The 18,845-nt window shown below is 47.2% G+C and overlaps 5 protein-coding genes across 5 annotated transcripts; 2 read left to right on the forward strand and 3 right to left on the reverse strand.

Annotated features, from left to right (window-relative positions):
• Window positions 1-1,305: 1,305 nt before the first annotated feature.
• ABOM_000254 (uncharacterized protein) lies at window positions 1,306-6,882 on the reverse strand (the record flags this gene model as incomplete). Its single annotated transcript, XM_022527384.1, has 2 exons — window positions 1,306-2,464; window positions 2,525-6,882. The coding sequence occupies 2 exons, from the start codon at window positions 6,880-6,882 to the stop codon at window positions 1,306-1,308; spliced, it is 5,517 nt and encodes a 1,838-aa protein (XP_022394743.1).
• A 2,552-nt stretch (window positions 6,883-9,434) lies between these two features.
• ABOM_000255 (uncharacterized protein) lies at window positions 9,435-11,534 on the forward strand (the record flags this gene model as incomplete). Its single annotated transcript, XM_022527385.1, has 1 exon — window positions 9,435-11,534. One exon carries the CDS (start codon window positions 9,435-9,437, stop codon window positions 11,532-11,534), a length of 2,100 nt encoding a protein of 699 aa, XP_022394744.1.
• A 359-nt stretch (window positions 11,535-11,893) lies between these two features.
• On the reverse strand, window positions 11,894-12,870 carry ABOM_000256 (histidine phosphatase family protein; the record flags this gene model as incomplete). The annotated part of the gene is made up of 2 exons (XM_022527386.1): window positions 11,894-12,478; window positions 12,541-12,870. 2 exons carry the CDS (start codon window positions 12,868-12,870, stop codon window positions 11,894-11,896), a joined length of 915 nt encoding a protein of 304 aa, XP_022394741.1.
• Window positions 12,871-13,289: 419 nt separating this feature from the next.
• On the reverse strand, window positions 13,290-14,391 carry ABOM_000257 (uncharacterized protein; the record flags this gene model as incomplete). The annotated part of the gene is made up of 5 exons (XM_022527387.1): window positions 13,290-13,638; window positions 13,696-13,784; window positions 13,840-13,907; window positions 13,971-14,014; window positions 14,075-14,391. Coding segments are annotated over 5 exons (867 nt in total), but the record flags the coding sequence as incomplete, so codon positions are not given.
• Window positions 14,392-16,638: 2,247 nt separating this feature from the next.
• ABOM_000258 (uncharacterized protein) lies at window positions 16,639-17,611 on the forward strand (the record flags this gene model as incomplete). Its single annotated transcript, XM_022527388.1, has 2 exons — window positions 16,639-16,868; window positions 16,936-17,611. 2 exons carry the CDS (start codon window positions 16,639-16,641, stop codon window positions 17,609-17,611), a joined length of 906 nt encoding a protein of 301 aa, XP_022394739.1.
• Between the last annotated feature and the right edge of the window lie 1,234 nt (window positions 17,612-18,845).

An 18,845-nucleotide genomic window follows, 5' to 3' on the forward strand; every position in this document is an offset into this window, starting at 1 on the left:
GTTGATATATACTTGAAGAACAGAGATCAAGGCGGGGACAGACTATAAAGGATGGATCGTTCAACATTTGATATGCAAAATCATTTCACTGACCGAAAAGACAGGTACGGCAATCCTTTCTCTCTCGATCCTCTGACCATAGAAAAAGAATTTATCATTCGATCTTACAGGGGGTTGTGCGTAAAGGCCAGGGAGCATCCCGGTAGTTAGTAGTAGCACTATGCTCAGTGCCCCCTGGCTATATACGTGTCTCTCTAATTTGCTCCAAGGTGCCTGCTGCAGGTGTGCCCCGATGTGTGCGTGGATGGGACTTAGAGTATGTGAAATATGCACACGCACCATCTCCTAAGACGGAAACCGACTTGTTGCAACATTGTTGGACAGTACTTTCCTTACTAGTAGTACCTACATGGTCAATCGTTGTTCCGAGTTTGCTCTATCATACCACTGCAGGGATTGAGCTCCGCTGCGGAATCTCGCAACACCGCCGATCCACTGATGTTGCGCCGCGAGAAGACTATGGCGTGCAGGGTACTAAAGTACAAAAACAACGCCCGCTAACCATTTCACTATCGATGCTTCGCCGACTACGAAGGGTGTATTACTCAGTATCACCTTGGGTGTGTGTATCAATGAGCAGTCTCCATTCCAGCAGACACCGATCAATTGACGGTAGATAGTCAGACACTGGTCTGGGCCTCATTTATTGTCAAGTCAGGGAAGACAATTTGCCAAGTCCGAGTCCTGCGTACAGCCCTAGAATACTACCCTGACTCTGGGACTCAATTACCGTCTTGGGAAGACTGCAGGTCGCCACGTCCAGGATAGCTGTATAACTGACGGGTAGAATGCATCACACAAGGGGAAAGAACAACTAATCATTTTCAGTAGTAAATACAAATGAACTGGACCACTCCGGTCAGTTCTATTGCTGGTATCTGTAGCGCGGGGAGCATAATCAACAAGTTTTGGGTTTAGTAGTGAACATCAAAGAAACACAAAGAAGTCGCTCATGCAGGAAAATCCAAGACCTTTACTCAACCAATGCCAAAACTCCAAATATGCAATCCTTTGCAGGGCACAACGCCAGTCAGTCCGACATTAAAACACTCATACATACAAGCCGTTAGAGGATAATAGGAAAAGGATGTAAAAGAAGAGAGAAAGATGGGTTGGAGAAAAGTTAAAAAAGAAGGGTAAAAGAGGAGCGGAAAGAAGAAGAAAGAAAGAAAGAAAGAAAGAAAGAAAGAAAGAAAGAAAGAAAGAAAGAAAGAAAGAAAGAAAGGGGAAACAGAAGGGAAAAGATCATCCGGTAAGAGCTTTTCTTTTTAGTACTCCAAGTTTCTCAAGCCTCTTCCAAGCGTGATCCATGTCGGAGCCTGGTTCGAGCGTGGGACGCAACTGCAATCCATCCAAAACTTTGAGGGAGCCGCCTGTTCCCGCATACAGCATCAGCTCAAATATTCTGCGTCGAAGCCGTGTCGGCTCATCTAAGTGGGACAAATATTTCTGGTCGGCCTGGGGGTTCGCTGGCGGCAAAGTGTATGGGTCGTTGATTTCAATATCTTTCTCAGGGATATCTTCATCATCCTTTTCATCAACAACCGAACGCTCTAACTCCTCAGCGTGTCCAAATTCAGCAAGCACAGATTGGATATCTAACCCAACTTGCTCACGTTGGCTGGGCTCATCTTCTACCTTCAAATCCTTTGCGTCTCCGGCTCTGCCGCTTCCAGTGACAGCCGGGGGATAAAATCGGACTGTAAGTGGGTTGCCTCTTACATCTACCTTTTGAAGGGTAGAAACCTTATTCTTGTTGGTTCTTCCTATCCGACTCAAGACTTGACACAACCTCCTCAACCGAATAATGCAGTTGCTAGCAATGGTCAGGCGAGAAAGGCAGTTCAATCCTGCCAGTTCATTGATGTCAGCCAGGGAGTTGAAGTTCAAGTTGAGAACCCTGACGTTTGGAAAATTGAGACCAAAGTCCGCGGGGAGGCTTTGGATACTGCAAGATGCAACATCGAGCAGTTGCAAGCCCGAAAGAGGGCTGGACGGAGACAGGCACTGCAGAGACAGCTTATTACAAGATAGGAAAACTTTCCGAACGTCTTTGACCAAACCCAGGTCCACGTCAAAAAACCCACCATTGTGGTCACCTGTATTCATCTGCTCTCGTGCAGAGAAGACGTCCAAGCCTGCACATTGCTCAAGTCCGGACACTGTGAAAAGATAGTTGTGGTCGAGGTAGAGAAGGGTAAGCGACGGGAAAGCTGTAACATCCAGGCTATGCAGTTGATTACTGGAGAGTCGTAAGGATGATAAGTATGGCAGAGGTGACGATGGAGCTACTCTAGCCAGCTGATTGAAACTAAGGTCGAGCTTTGACAATGCTGAAAGCGACTCGATATTTTGTATTGACATCAGTTGGTTATGGCTGAGATCTAACTCTTCCAAACGAACCCTATAAGACCAAATGAGTTGGTTGTCCTGTAGCAGTCTGGCTTGGAACAAGGGTACTTACAGCTCTGAGTCTTCAAAATCGACAGTTGTCAAGGTATTGTTCCGCAACTTCAGGCTTAAAAGTCCGTCCAATTCGAAAATGCCATCAATGTTTCGGATGTTGTTGTCCTCGGCTTTTAGTTCCCTCAGATGAATTAGACTACCGAATCCATCTAGGCTCTCCAGCTCGTTACCAGAAATATCCAGATATTGTAGGTTCACTAAGTGGCCCCAGGCTGTTAGACTGGAGAGGCAGTTATGCGATATTCTCAGAGTCCTCAGAGTCGGAGGCACTCCACTCAACTGTCCAATATTGTTGTTAGAGACATCCAAATCTTCAAGTCGAGGACAAAAGTCGCAAAGTTTGTGAAGAGTAATCAAGCCTTTATGGCGAAGGACCAAACGTCGAACATGCTCCCAATAAGGCTCAAAAGGTTCGACTTCCGTAATATGCTTCACTAACTCTTCAGTTGCCAGAGCAAATGTCCCATGCACCTGACGCAAAGATCTGGGGTGAGTGCGCTGAGCCACATAGCTAAGTTCTAGTTGTAGAGAATGGTCAATTTGGTGGACGGTAAAGTCAGGCAAAGGACTTAAATGGAAGCTATAGTTCGTGTCATGGTCCATATCACGGAGGCACATAAGCGAGTTTTCGGGATGACCCTTAAGCGGCGTGGATACAGCATCATTGCCCTGTCGGACTAAACTCAGACCATCACCTTGCTCTTCATTTGCCTCGTCTATTCTAGATATAGCATGGCGATAGGAGGCTGGCTCGGAGGTATATGTGTGATTAGTGGCCGTTTCAGTCTCTTGACCGGCTCTGCGGAGCTTTGACGGACTTTCATCGTCGCTATATGCGATTTGTGAAACAAGGGGCGATGAGAAACTGATTGTGACCACACGAGCTTGTTGTTTCCCGTCCTTTTGGCGCTTTGGTGGCTTCGATAAGTGACCCTCATGAAGCTGGATTTCGTGTTCAACCTCGCTGGAGGATGCTCTATTGCCTTGAGCTTCAGAGCCCCATGAGGTCACTCTAGTCGCTGAATGCGGAATACTAGAGGTGGATCGAGCCGTTTTAGGCTGCAAAGAACTGACAGCAACAGACGGCTCACCATCCTTGGTTCCCGGCCGAACCACTGAACTGGGAGAGCCGGTCTTCCGACTCAGCGGACTTTGGTCATTGGCATCTTCTGGCAGAACAGAGTCTCCCGTCCGTTCGGAGGAAGGCGAGTTTTGCATCCTCATCATTTCTTGTAATTCGTCAACACTAAGGTCAGGTATATCTCTAAATGGATCATCCTCACTATCTTCGCCTTTGGGCTTTTCGAAAGAAATTTCGGACCTTTCCTTTATCCACTGATGCCTGTGGCGGTCATAAGTCAGGCCGTTCACCTGTTCTGGAATCAAATGAGAAACTATGTCGGACGATAGGACACCTTTAGCGTGCGAACTTTGTGAAGACCCGGTAGGCACCGAGCGTGCACTAAGGCTTTTAGCCGATATTTGCGTGTTAAAGGTCAAGAGACCGGGCAGATCGTCATCTTCACCAGAAGTAGGTGCGGATGATTTGCGTTGGCGCTGCTCAAATACGTCATCTTCCCGTTGTATTTTCTCAGATTTCTGGTTTATCGCAGCTCCATCATCTTGCTCGACGTATTCTTCGTCGTTATCCACTCGAGAAGGCGAATCTTGTTGATTATCGAAACTCAGCGAGGTGACGGAGGCGTTATCCCCCAGCTCCAAGTCATCCTGTTCTTGGAACTTCTTTAGGTGGCTTAGAACTCGAGGGTTTGTCTCTTTTTGCTCTCGCAATTTCCGCATATCCACTCCCTCGCGACTCGGGGGACGCGAGAACTCCTCCCGAGTAGATTCATCTTCGTAACTTTCACTTTCGTTTTTATCTTCTGCCTCGGACTCTTCTACACTCGACAAGCCACCTACATTCCGGCCTTTTGATCTGATAATGTCCATGATCTTTGTTGCTTCGTTAAGGAAATCCTGAGTGGTGATTGATCCCTTGCGAATTTCTTCATGAACACCAGTAACTTTGACCACCGGCACATTCGTCTCCAGCGGAGAGTTCTCATCATTGTACACAACATCAGGTTCATTTTTACTTGGTGAAGATCTTTTCCTTGTAGAGCCTCTTGTTTGGCTTGGTGTTGGCGTCCTTGGGCGATCGGATGACTGGGGCCGAAGCAGGCTGTCATTGTCATATCGCAGACCGTGTTGCATAAGGCTTCTCTGTAACAACGACAAATTGTCAATTGGCTGGTTGGACAGTACTGCTTCTTCCTGATCCTCCCCTGCTATGATGTGAGATCGCAGAAATGTTCTGCGTCTCTTTGGGTTTGGGTCTTTGGCAGGACTGCCGGGATTCCACTCCGGCTCTACTTGTTCAGGATTTTCTAGTGCAATCGGATCTTGGTATTTTGACGCATTGAATTCACGGTCGATGTTTGAGGACTTGCCCGTCGAGTTATGACTGTTAGGCTCTGAACGACGGCTTGACTCTCTTTGCGAGGGACGTCGCAAATACCGTCGTCGCCGCGACAAAGGACGGAGCTCTCCATCAAGGGCGTCGCTACTTAGCAGCTTTGGCTCGTAAGGACTCGTGTCTGCGAAGTCGAAGTTATCTAATTGGCCATCACCGAACCGACTCAGGCGAGAATTTGCTGTATTCCGTGATCGCGGCCGTTCGATCCTTCTGATAGAACTTTCACCCGGCATATCGTGCCTTGCGCTTAAGAAACTTCGGCTCTCGCCCTTCCGTCGAGCTTCTTCTGAGGGCGAGGCAGGCTCGTCTTCTTCTGATAAATCGCCAAAGGTTTCTTCGAACTGGCTCATCCGTCGTAGAAGCCTGTTGTTTGTGAAAGTATCATGGTTTCCAAAGAGCTTCAAGGGGCTTCCTGGAGAGGGCATGCCTTCATTTTTATCATCCCCAAGTAGCGGGGCCTCTACATGAGCTGACGACGGTCTAGGCAGCGTGGGTGGGTCAAGTATGGGATTTGTCCGATTATAGAAAGGTGGCGAACTTCGAATCCTCGAGTTGGCGGCAAAGAAAGGAGATAATCGCTGGGAGGTGAAGGTTGGTGGAGAGAGTTGATGCTTGTGAAAGGAGCTCTCGTTTGGATACTGCTCTCGGCGCAAGTTCCCGAAAGGCCCACGGCCTCGATAATCTAAAGTCCCCATAGAGAGATCCTGAGGTAGTGAATGACTCGTAACATCGAAGATGTCTTCTTCCGGGGGTAGATCGATAGTAAATTCGGTGTGTTGATTCAATAAAATACTGTCACTTGCCCTTGAATCGGGGCGCTCATAAGGAGGTAGAGAGAGCTTCTGAAGCTTGTTTGTGACTTGCTTCAATGCTGACCGTATGACCTCTGACGTAGCGTTACCTTCCACTGTGTTGGTGCGTGAAAAGGTGATAGGCGTGATGCCCTCGTTGCGAAGGTCCTCTAGTCCAGTGGCAGACCTCATCTGGGTATCGTCCTGGGTAACAAATGAGCTGTCATTGAAGTTTGAGGGAGGTTCCTCGGGATCTTTTGGTATTTCCAATGTTGCATTGGGCGATCCTTCCGGACTGTCGCTGGGCTTCGCATTCAGTTGTAACTGAGAACTAAGCCCTGGTGGCCTATCTTCCTCATTTGACATATTTGCAGCATCGTTCTCGCCGGCGTCCTGTGCCTGCGATGACCGCCGTGGGCTTGTAGAGGGGTCTTTATTCGAAGGATTACCGAAATCCCACAAATCGTCTCTTTGTTTCATCATCGGAATCGCCTCATGCTGTGTCTTTTCAGATCCTGGTGTCGGAGGTTTGAAAACACCTTCTAGGCCGATAGGAGCGAACAAATCACGCTGCTCTCCCGCGGGTATCTCACCCCGAACCAGCCTTTTCCGCCATTCGGGCGTACCCTCTTTGGTTTTGCCCTTCTTCGGTTTCACCTGCACTGTGCTTTGTTGGCCGGATTGCGTGGATGCATTGGACACAGATCGCAGGGGTGACCTGGAGTCCATGGCCGATTTCTGCCTACGCGCCGAGGGCAGATCTGGTTTCGGGGTTTTCTTCGTCTTGTCCGGCGCGGGAGATCGTAACTTGGAAGGGGTCTTTGGGGTTCGCGGCGTCTTGGGGGTTGGTGGTTCTCTCCTCACAAAATGGCAGGGGCGGGATACCTTTTTCTTCTCAGCGGGGGAGGGTTCAATCGATCGGCGCGTGGGTACAGGAATGCGACTAGGAGAACTCGGTAGGCCTTGTAAGCTCTGTAAACTAGTGCGACGAGAATGACTTGCGGATCGCGCTGGCACCGGGCTGGTAGGAGTTCCTGGAACAGGCAACCAGTCGTCTGAGAGGTTGTCGAGCCATGGTTGGTTGCTCATTGTCGGTTCGCTTTATGACCGCAGTGTTCGCGCGTCGCGATCGCACAGTTGCAGTGAATGCAAACAGAGAGGTAATAATAACATAGAGTCCCCACTCATGCAGCTGCAATATCCGTCAAGGAAGGGGGAAATCTTAATATATAATTAAACATGGAAGTTCAAATGGGTTGGGTAGTAAGTTGTTGTAGCATAATTCTGGTTTTATTATTTGAAGTGGAGTTTGAGGCACTTTGAATTAACAAGCAGATCGATAAGTTAGTTAGTTTTGGGTGGTCCGGGCAACCCCAGAAGTATACCTTAAAAAGAATAGTTTCCACTTGTTCCACCAACAGCTCTTGATTAAAAAAGAAGAAACAAGGGAAAGGTAGAAAAAAAAAAGAAAAAATCAAAATTAAAAAAGAAAAACCAACTATACAGTACTCCGTAGATAGATCGATCATTCCCACGCGCATCCCCCATGTATTAATTTTTGCTTTTTCTTCTGTTCACCTTATCCATGTCATCTCACTCGTGCCTTACGTCGGGAAAATTCCGTTGTAACCCAAAGCAGAAGTCATTGAGATTTTCCACTTTGCCAAAAACAAGGGCGTATGCTACATGCATCCACTACAGGCTATGTGTTGGCAGTGAAAACTGGGCTGAATTGCTAAAGGCCAATGGAAGTGAGGAGTAGAAGGAATCCTCATCCTACTGGCCCGCCACAACCCGCTGCAAGGCATCAAAATGGATGCCAGGGCTTCAGGAGTTTCGGGCAATTTGGTAAACACGAGTCGGACATTATTATCAGGACCAAAACATGTGCATGTCTTCTTATTGTTCATCAATGCCTCTTGATTTCACTGGCAATGATGTCGCCCCTTTATTATTCTTCTTCTTCTTCTTCTTTTACTTCTTTTTTTTCTCTCGCTCTCTCTCTCGCTTTATTTATTTTGTTTTTCTCTTTATTCATTTTCTTTTAATTTTCCGTATTTTTTTTTTCTCTTGTGGATTGACATTCGATCAATTAAGCCAGTTAGCTTCAACCCGTCCCGCTATTTGTTGTCAGTCAGTTTCATTTTTGGGTGGGAAACTTCAATCCGACCTCAAATCGACCCGTATCTTCTATCCAATGGCACAGACCACAGGTCAAGGTTAGTGCGCAAGATTTCTCGGATATTTGCACCTCCGTCTTCACGAAGTTGATATGTACTACTCGTTAAATCTTCATACTTCCCGCAATCCAGTTCCAATGCTTCTGCCATGCCGGAGACATTGAAGGCTTCGGCTATTCTCCAATGTCAATCTAGAAGGACGGCGCTTGGGAGGGCTATGTTGTTAGTCCTATCTGCATACTTAAATTCCACTGTATTTGGAAGAATTGTCTGTATTTGTCTGCAAGACCCCAAAACTTCTTTATCTCATAGTCAAGCCGCTGCTTTGGGATAGAGGTAAAGCAATGGTTTACAACTTCCCACGCAGCAAAGCCTCGAGTGGTACACTCTAATCTTCTTTTAGCATCTATATGTTTATTGATAGAGGGTATATTACAGATGGCATATTCCAGCATGCATAGGAGAATAGAATAATGTGGGCCCCCATTCTAGTCCTAATGCTCTAGATCCAGCTCGTTTGTGATAATACATCTAAAATTATCCCGTCGGAAGCATTTCTCGCAAAACTCTTTCTCGCGAATTTTAGCTGGTCAAAAGTTGCTGCGAGGGCTTTAGCTTGATCTTGACACCTTGAAATCAGCGACGGGGTGATAGATTGCATTCTAGAGCGAGCGAGTTATTTCGATAGACTAATTATTAGGATATCCCATTTGACGGGGGCATTATAGACTTGGTATTCGTAGGCCAGTATACAAATTCATAAAGACATCATAAATATCCTCCTCACTCTTAGCGGTACCGTTGACCCGTCCATCTTTTTCTCTGGACACGAGTCTCTCGGTATGAGACAGAATCGGGGTCCAATACCTCTCTTTTTCGTCTTGGTGGTTTCATGAGTAGTATATATTGAGGTCGAACCTGACCTTCTCAAAGCTGAACGTACCTGCCAACTAGATACCGGTAGGCTAGCGGATCAAGGACCACTGCCCAAGACTTGCAGAGCGCAATACTTTAATAAGCCGAGGATATACTATAATTTAAGCAATCCAATCAGTTCAATCGATTTAATATCAAGGAATTTACTAGTATAAAACTAAATTTATACTGTAATGCTTCTTGAAATCCGCATTTGGCTTAGTTGAAGACCAGATGTGTCAACATCGTCGGGCCTTCAATAATCCAGCATCCACCACGTTGCTGCGGGAATCAGTGGGGGGCGCGTTAAGTGGTTTGCTTCGCGTGACCACACCGGAACTTCCACAGTAGCTAAGAAAAGCTTTGATCTACGCAAATGGAGCACTATCGGTCCAATACAGTACCCAACAACACTTTGTCGCAAAAGATATGAGGACCTCTCGGTCGCACCCAACCATCAAGTCCTCGGTCGCTCAAATGCAGTCAGTGTTCGACTGTTGCTGCACAGTAAACAATCATACCCGTTGATGATCTCATCCCACCCAGATGCCACCCCGTCGACCGGTGTCGCCGCTTACTCTGGAAACATGCTCTCCGCCAACTTCCGATCTAGACAATGGTGGCCTTCTTGGTTCCGACGATGAGCTGAATGATGAGGAACGTGATGCGCAGCGCCAGAGGATTGAGAAACTTGCCGAGTCATATCTCCAGGGCAAACCCCTCTTCATTCTCTCAGCTTCTCTACGGGGACGCTTCGATGAAGGCTGGGTAAACCCTTGGAAGACCAATAGAAAGCGAGCGATACCACCTTGCCACAAGACGATACTGCCACCCAAAGAGCCCGAGATTCCAGCAAGCCCTGTGATACATGAAACGAACTCTCGGAGAAGAAGAACATACCAAGAGCCTCGGGAAGTCCGCGATTCGAGACCACCCACTGTCGCTCCAGATTCAGATATCCATGTGTCAGGTCATAGAAGAGATGCTTCTGCTCGCCTCGGTCGCTCGTGTGATAAACGTAATAGAAAGTCGGTTTCTCCGAGCACGCCTCGGACGTCAATACCGTGGGCAAGACCAGGCGATTCGAACGCACAGTTGCAGCCTGCCAGCACTTTGGGACTCCCAAACGAAGCTTGGTTGAAGAAAGACCGGAAACAAATTAGCTTTCAAAATGTTGATCTGCCCACATCACCAACAACAACATTGTCATCCCGCTACTCAACCAAGAGTCGCGCCTCCAAAGACGCTAGAAACAACAGCCAGACTACATCATTTGAGCATGAAGAGAGATCCTTTTCAGAACGTCGCACATCATTTTCCCCTGCACATGATGGCCCTGGTTCTGACCCTCTCGATATCAGCCGTATCCCAAACAGTATCGCCTCTTCCCCTGCCAAGGAGCAGCACCTTCCCGGTCTTGGAATAGAAGCGACCACCTCCGGAGCGGTGAGCCAAGGCCCTTCATTCTGTGTCCTTGCGCCGTCGTCGCACCTACCGCAGTTTGAGTACCGTCGGAGGAAGTCTCGTGTCTCCAACGAAACAAGAGGCTCCAAATCCCCCATCGCCGGGGATCTGGACGCTGAAGAAGAGCCACGCCCATCAGATTTCGCAAAAGGTAGCAAGCCTCCGGAACAAGAGGTCATATCTCTACAAGATACGTTTTTGGCCCATCCCAATAGACATGGCCGGTCCGAGGCCGACAAAGACCCTAAAGACCTTTTCATTTCTACCAGCACTACTAAAGCGATTGGTAATATATCTATTTCTCAGTCGGCGAAGTTTCGATCTACAAGTATTGTGAATAAGGGTATTGCTAGTGAGAGGTTGCCGTCAGCTCAACAAGTGCGTGTAAACCCAACCATGACAGACATCACGTCCCTGCATTCGATTGCATTACCGAGAAGCAATTCGGAGTATGACGGCGACACCATCCCCGATCCTCAATTCTCTACTCAGGCAGCTCTCCTGCACGCACAGAGGTCGTTCCAGAATGACCTCGACAGCCCGGAACACGATATAGCATCTCCAGAAAGACAACATACTTCCAATTCCTCCAACCTTTCTTCACCTATTGCGAAGGATATTACTCCTTTCCATCGACTGTCCACACCCAATAGAGCTGGAGGAAGTAGCGGGGTAAAGGCACCTATGACTGCCGGCCAGTGGCAAAGCACCCAGTGCATGATTGATGCGGTTACGCCGTTTACCTTCAGTACAGAAAAGAAGCGAAACCGTCGGACTATGTCCCCAGTGAAGCACTTAACAGCTAGAAAGAAATTAAAAATTGCCAGCTTTAAGCTATCATCACCACCCTCGTCAGCTTCTAGTGAGGCGCATTGCGAACAGGACAATAACTACATACACTCAAGTCCTCTTCACCGTCGGTCTCCTGGGCATGAGACACAGCATAGCGTACTTCCAATGACATTAACGGGTACAACACCACCTACCGCTCAGGTAGGGCAGCAAGGCTTTCCAGGTAGCGATAGCTTTAACCTTGCTCAGGCGATCGCCGACGCAGGCAGCTGGCTGCAGCAGAGCTTCGACCTCAACAAGGATCTCAGACTCTGTGAAACTTCCAATTCAGGTCCAACTTCTTCAGCTGGCACACGGCGATCTACAATGGGCGTGGATAGTAAAAAGTGACAGATCTGCATATGAGGGCAGGCTGTTCAAGTGCTCATAAATCTTAGAACGCATTTTTCTGGATGGAAAGCATGGCGGAGCTGGTCTTCCCTCGAGGCGGTAGTCCTCTGTGTCTCTATATTGACCTTGTTGTTTTTGGTCAAGATATCTTACCAGTGACGCATTTACGATTTGATATTTGTGAATAGAAATATATACCCTTGCTAACCATCAGTTTTACAATTGCATATTGTCAAATACTCCAGACATACAATTTGATTATTCTAGTAGTCTGTGCTCAGATTGCCTATTTACTTAGCAACAGGAAATTATATCGTATAACACAGTCCCTGCATACTAAGCATGGTCTTCAAATCATATTAAGACAATTCTACCCTGTCTCCACGAACTAACAAGGCAATCGTCGAACCCTCACGGACTCTAAACTCCTCATGCCCACAAGCCCTAAGGATCGCCGAAATCGCATACGAGTGGACCGTAAGAGAAATAAACGAACTAGAATCTTCCGCAAAAAGCTCCTCGAGAACCTTCTGCTTCCTCGCAACATGCTCCTCAACAGACTCCCACCGATCCGGACTCCACAGAAGATCCTCTTCCGAAAAGCCAGGCTCAATTAAGTACGAAGGATGATGGCCTGCAATCCACGTCCGTGTACTTCTCTTGTCGCACGTATGATCCGTTAATCGTTCCCTCAGCAGCTCCTTCACTACAGGCTGAAACTGCTCTCCGGATTGTTCCATAGGTTGGGAGAAAACGAGCCGCGTAGTCTCAAGACATCGCGCCAGGGGACTTGTGTACAGCGCCTCTGGAAGTGGTACCTTCTCCATAGTCACGGCATCTGTCCAGAATTGGCTCAGTGCTTCCGCTTGTTGGATGCCGGCTTCTGTTAGCTTTGCATCTACCCAAGAGATGGTACCGTCTCCGTCGAGGTGGGACCAGTAGTTCTGATTCTATTAGTGGGGTTGGCTATATAGGTGAAATGAAATCGGGAAGAGCGATATCATACATTCCATGCTTCTCTGCCGACCTTGGCTTCGAAAGCATTATGTATACCGAGTCCGTGTCTGGTTAAGTAGATGACCTTGTAGGTCACGCTGTCTGGGCTCTCGGCGTTTAGTTGGTTTATATACTCTGCGAATCGCTCCCACGGCTTCTTGGGTTCTGCGTCTGGCTGAGTATTGGTTGGTGTGCTGTAGGGTTGGTCGATAAGCCCGAGGCTCGGTTGGGTAGTTACTTTCGAGCCTGGACTTTGTCTGGCGATTTCGTGGTAATTTACGAAGAACTCGGGTATGAGTTTGAACTTGTAATGAGATGTTGTTGCTCTTGGGTGCTCCATTCTTATTGATACACGTAATCATGGGACCTTGACAAGCTGAGTACAATTCATAAAAAACCCCAGGCTGAGATATGCAACTGAAGTAGAGCAGAACGAAACAGCCTGGGGCGAAGTGAACTTTGCCGTTTTGGGTATGGTCTCAGACTCAGTGCATCTAAGATGACATGTACATGTGTACATGATCACATACATGTCCCACAAGTACGTTTTATGATGCTTAACCTTTAGCTATGGGCGGGGGCCTTTTTCACTTCCCGAAAATGGCATTCTTATTTCAAATAGCAGTACAGTACCCTTTTTCATTTTGTGTCGTCTCAGCACACATGGATGGTAGCGTGAATTCCTTGGTGTAGCATATACTCGAATATCTGACCCAACTGTTGGTCTGCAACACTCCCGACCACATGTATGGAGTTACATTCCATGGCTAACGCTCCCAAGCCCAGTGATGGTGCTTGTGCCTGAAAGTATCGCGACTCTTCGTGAATCGGTCTCATGTATGACGTTGAAACCCTTGGTACGTCGTGGCTATTGCGTGCATAGACGCTCTGCTCAGTCAAGCCGTTGCCACATATGGTTCGGTGTTCACTGGTGGGCTGCCCAAACGGTTGCTGATAGATATCGAGCATCGCAGGATTTTCTTGTGGGACGATGGTAGGATTGTATGTCGCATTTCCCATAATGACTTGCTGGCCGAACACTGTCGCTACCTGGGGGATTTCAGGACGCCATTGTAGAGGGTTTTGCTGCCAGCAGATTGACATTGCACTTAAGCAGATCAGCAAAAATAGTGGAACCAAAAGCCATAAGGAGGCCATTGCTTACCGGTTCCTGATTTCCGATATTGGTCGTCCTGCTAACCCCGTCTGGCCGTAGCTTGATTGATGGCCAACCACATCTAGCAGCTCGATGTCCTGCGGGAGAACTTGTAAGATGAAGTCTGGCTGTTTCGCAATGGATTCGACCTACATCCATCTTTTCCCGACTTCGGCTGGCGACGATTGGATGGAGAGTTTTCTCCCAGTGCTCCAAGCATTCTTTCATCTCGTTATATGTGTAAGCACTCACTCTATATATCTATGTGTGGAGGAGATACTCACGGTCAGGATTCCTTGTTTTGACTGAGAATGAAACCTCGTCCCATCTAACAAACAGTGAGTTTATATCTTTGATATAGCAAAACAATGAAGGCGATAACACTCACCCAGGTCCATATATTGCAACAGCTTCCCTTAACCGCGTCTCTTCATCTGGTGCCCAAGGCCCTTGCACCCAGCGTCGGTCGATCTTGAACCATCTCTTGCGGCAATCTCTATTCGTCCTCTCTGGTAATGATTGTGCAACCAGCTTCCATGCAATAGTATCCTTTCTGGTTTTCTTGGGATCTGATGGAGGAGACTGGTCCTCCCCACGGATTGTGCAAGCGTGGACAGTCTTGAAGAGGATTCCATCTTCCTGAGCAGTCCACCTTATAGGTGAACGTCTTCTTATAGAAGGTGGGGTTTTTCTTTTTCTCGCCATTGCTGGATCAGGCCGCCCTAGTATCTCATTGAAATCCACAAAACTCACGATGGTTCCAATGAAAAGTCAGACTCCATGCCAATATTTATATGTGTGCAATCCAGAGATACTAGGAAAAGGGCTATAGCGCCAAAGTATGGGAACCTAATACTGTGCCAACCTCCCAGGAAACACGCCAACGCCACCACGCTATAATCCGACACTGTATACACTCTCAGATTGCACGGTCGAAATTCTAGAGCTTATAGAAGAAAATATGGTAAGGTACGGCACGCCTGGAGTCTCAGGTGGAATGCGCGTTCTATTCGCCACCTTGATATGGCTGACGCAGGTCCATAGGTTTGGAACCGTCCAGAAACCACTTCGCTTTACGATAAGGGTGTCAGCTCCTTCGTCATTCCTGGCGATCATACATATCTGTTCATTTGTCAGTGTTTTCAAACACCACCCTCCCGCTACAACTAATATAGTCACCATGCAGCTCACGTATTCCAGAAAGCTCCACACTACGCATTTTCAGGAGCTGAGAAGAGGGCTGAACCGTTTAATGTCAGAACACGAGCATGTTAAAAAACATCATCAATCATGACATATCACCTGCTCAAATTATTTGTAGTTTGACACTCAAAGAAGCCATACAGTGAGACTAGCCCAACCGTGTTCCTGGGTAGACTCACCTTTGCTCGTATTCTTGAGACATCTCCTTTCACGCTTCTACATGGATGTCTGGCGTTGCAATGAGCTGAAACCCCCAGAGTTTGTTGATTCTAGAACCCACAAGGACGTGTCTTTTGGTTCTTAGAAGACGCTAATATCAGATACATGCATATTTTGAATCCTGCCAGTATGTGATACTATACACTCCTTCCTAAATAGGCATATCCTGTTCAACTTTCACGAGTGAAGCCCAAGCTATCTAGTCACACCATAGAGTAAGGCTCAGGGGCTGTGGCGTACCGAAGCAAAGCGAGATTACACGCTGCAACCGAAGAAATTCTGTAATTCTAAATAGCTATAATTGGTAGCCAAGGAACATTGCAAAGGGGGGATTCAGCAAGTATTGAATGCTGTGACCAGCGCCATTTCTAAACAGATGCTCGATCCCTTAAGCAACCACTTGTAGCAATGTTTATAGTAACAAAGCTATTCAGACAACACCTTCGAGGAAGATCAAATTGATTGTTGTAGACAACGGAAGGAATTTCTCTATCTTCCCAAAGCTGACCCACATCAATGGAATCGTGGCATTCGAGGGAATCTTGATGATCTCGTCACTCATAGTATAAGCCGGGTTATCAATTGCGGCGACTGCTGACCAGAATAGGCTTGAAATTGGTCCAATAAATCTTGAACTTGTTCCAAGCTCCCTTGCAATTGCATTGTGTCCGTCAGCTCAGGATCGATCCGTTCTGCGATGTCCATTGTCGGCTGGCAGTGGACCATAAGAGCCGTCCGCAAAGTTCCAAACGGGATGAAAACCGGCAGCAACAAGCTGTTGAGGATCTTGTTCGAGGTCTCCAAAGGACAATTCCAGCTCATCTGTTGAGGGCATTTTGAGCTCTGTCGGGGGTGGATCTGGGGTCTCGAGAAGGGGGGGGAGTTGGATCAGTGAGTCAGTTGACGCAATTGTGCTCGATGTCAGGCTTAGAGGAATCAAGGAATATTGGTGCAAAGTGGCCCGATTCGTGAATTTGCTCTACTTAGGTTCATTGCAAGTATGCTGGGGCTTCTTAAACCTCGAAATTACCTTCCTCGAATGGCTATCTACAACAGGAAGACGCAATTCACTCAGCAGTGAATGAAGCAGAAAGGAGAAGAGTAGGAAGGAATTGAAGCAATGTCTATTATGGGGTGCAATGGCCAATAGTTTACCTGTATTTAGCAAGGCCATACAGACCTACCTATATTATTACTCCGTATACGGGGCCGAAGTTCGAAAGTTTTGCCGGATGACATAGTCATTGCCTGAGACAAAACTGCGCCGGGCACACCTATAGTCTCCCGTAGGAGCTATACCCCACTTGACAGACACACTCCATGGAGCTAGATTGGATTGATACCGATTAATCGATAAGTCATTCACAGGTACCTCCAACCTCACTCGGTATTCTGTTCAAGATCGCGCCACCTTGACTCTCGTGCTGTACTTCCGCATCTTATACAACACTTTCCACGTCCAATATTTGTCCTCGAGCTTACCTACCATCATCTTATTCGACTGAATTTTGTTGTGCGGGGTATACAGCCATGGCGGACCGACAGGCAGTCCAACAGAACCTCAATGGTCTGCTCTCAAAACTGGATGATCCAGATCCTGACATGAGGTACATGTCGCTGAACGATCTTCTGAGCATTCTCAACAGCCCCACCTCAGCATATTTGGCTCACGATCAGTTTTCTTCATCACGGCTGGCCGACGGCTTGCTCAATGCCTTGGATGATCAACACGGCGATGTTCAAAATCAAGCATTGAAATGGTTAGTCTATGGTGCACACCTTACTTTTTATATTCAGGTCGAATACATGGTTGACTATAATGATCAGTCTCGGTCCACTTGTGAATCGGCTGCCTTCCGAAAGCCTCACTACCATCCTCGAAAAGCTCTCGAACCTGACAGCATCTCAGACCATCGATACCTCAGTTCCTAACACCGCTCTACGTGTCATTGTCACCGCCCTTCCCCGTCCTCAGTCTGGGCAACCACCTACTCCAGATGTCTCCATGGCTTACTCCTCTGTCTCCAAAATACTGATCCCTCGCTTGACCGGTCCTACACCATCTCAATCTGGCAGAAGAGGCTCCGTCATCAAGGGCATGCTAGAGAAAGATACTTCCAAGGGTTTTAGCAGCGATGCGATTGATGTTCTGATTCAGGTCGTCACCTGCTTCGGGCCACTTCTCAAGGAGGCCGAGTTAACGGCTCTCCAGAAATCAGTGATGTCCATCATCGACAACGACACTGCTGGTACCGTAGTTACGAAAAGAGCGCTGGCCGCCATTTCCGCCTTGGTACCTCATTTCTCCGAGGCTCAGTTCAGCTCGTTCGTTGACGAACTCGTTAAGAGGTTCAATAATCCACAAATTAGCGTCGTGCACCGAAGGCACCTCATTGCCACAGTCGGTAGCGTCGCAAGGAGCAGCCCGACCAAGTTCGGTCCCCATCTTCCAACACTCGCTCCGTTTGTTTTTGCTACCGTTGGTGAAGTTATCGCGACTTAGAATACTAGATACAAAAAGATTAATCAAGCTAGTTGAATGAATTTTTCGGATACCCTCCGTCGCTCATCTATCTAATGGTCTAGTATCTTATACCTGCGGTTTGACAATACTTAGCGTCCCAGACGAAAACAGGGGCTACCGGCTAACACCCAGATCACAGTAAGTCGACCGCTCAATAGTTGTGAAATAAAAGGTTCTCCGATATGAATTTTGGTAAATGTAGGCAGGTATCCAACAAGTCTATAAGTCTAAAGCTTTGGTCATACTCAGTTAGGGCCTCGTGGAGGTCCATTTGCAACCTTAACATGGCTTAGAACCTAGAGGTCTCCAAGAGCTAGCGGGTAGAATCAATGACAACCATAGGGTACCAATGCAGAAGAGATTTGAGCAAGCAATAGCACCAGTGCCTTTTTATCATTCCCTTAGTATATTAGATAATTAATGTATCATTTGTAATGCTGAGGGGATTGGCCTGCTTCTACGAGTCAAGATAAGGAGATAATCATTGCACGTTGGAGTGTGTCGTTGGGGCTTGAAGTATCAACTATACATATAGAATCCCCACTCGAATTTCCACTATAATTCAGCATTTGCAATTCGTGAAGACTTATAACTTGAATTTACTGTTTAACCACAGGTTCTCTTATTAAAAAAAGACTTTCACTCCTTTTTCCTTCTCCATTTGGTGATTCTATGTACGAACTCAGGAGAGCGCTCATATGGCTTGTCATACCACTCATACGGTATATATAACAAGAGATTGTAGTATCATAATAAAAATACTATAGAGACACTACGGATACCGTACGCAAAAATAGGTACTGATTTTAGGGGTTACTAGCCCGAAAATGAGACATGGTCGAACAACCTTTACCACACCTTCAAGCTTGAAACCACCACCTAGAGAATGTACCGAAAGAGAGTTTTATCGAAGCACAATATATTGCCAAGATCGAGTTCCATAGGGACTTTATTGTCATGTATCTCATGGTATGCCCGCATCATGGTGGTGCTATCTCCAGATTGTGTTGAATATAACACTGATTGCACGAGTGATGCAGTAGTTATGTGATGGAAAGAACGTGCGAGTGCTTTGGAGTATCGTTGAGAGAGACGCCGTTGTGGTCGCAACCTATACCTGAATATCTGGCGTGGCTGCTGCTCGCTCCTGCCATTTTACCAGAATCATACTGCGCCTTCCTTTGGGAGCAATGTTCGCAATGGACGAGCACCC

The sequence above is a fragment of the Aspergillus bombycis genome, assembly GCF_001792695.1.
Source record: "Aspergillus bombycis strain NRRL26010 chromosome Unknown contig00001, whole genome shotgun sequence".
NCBI lineage: Eukaryota > Fungi > Ascomycota > Eurotiomycetes > Eurotiales > Aspergillaceae > Aspergillus > Aspergillus bombycis.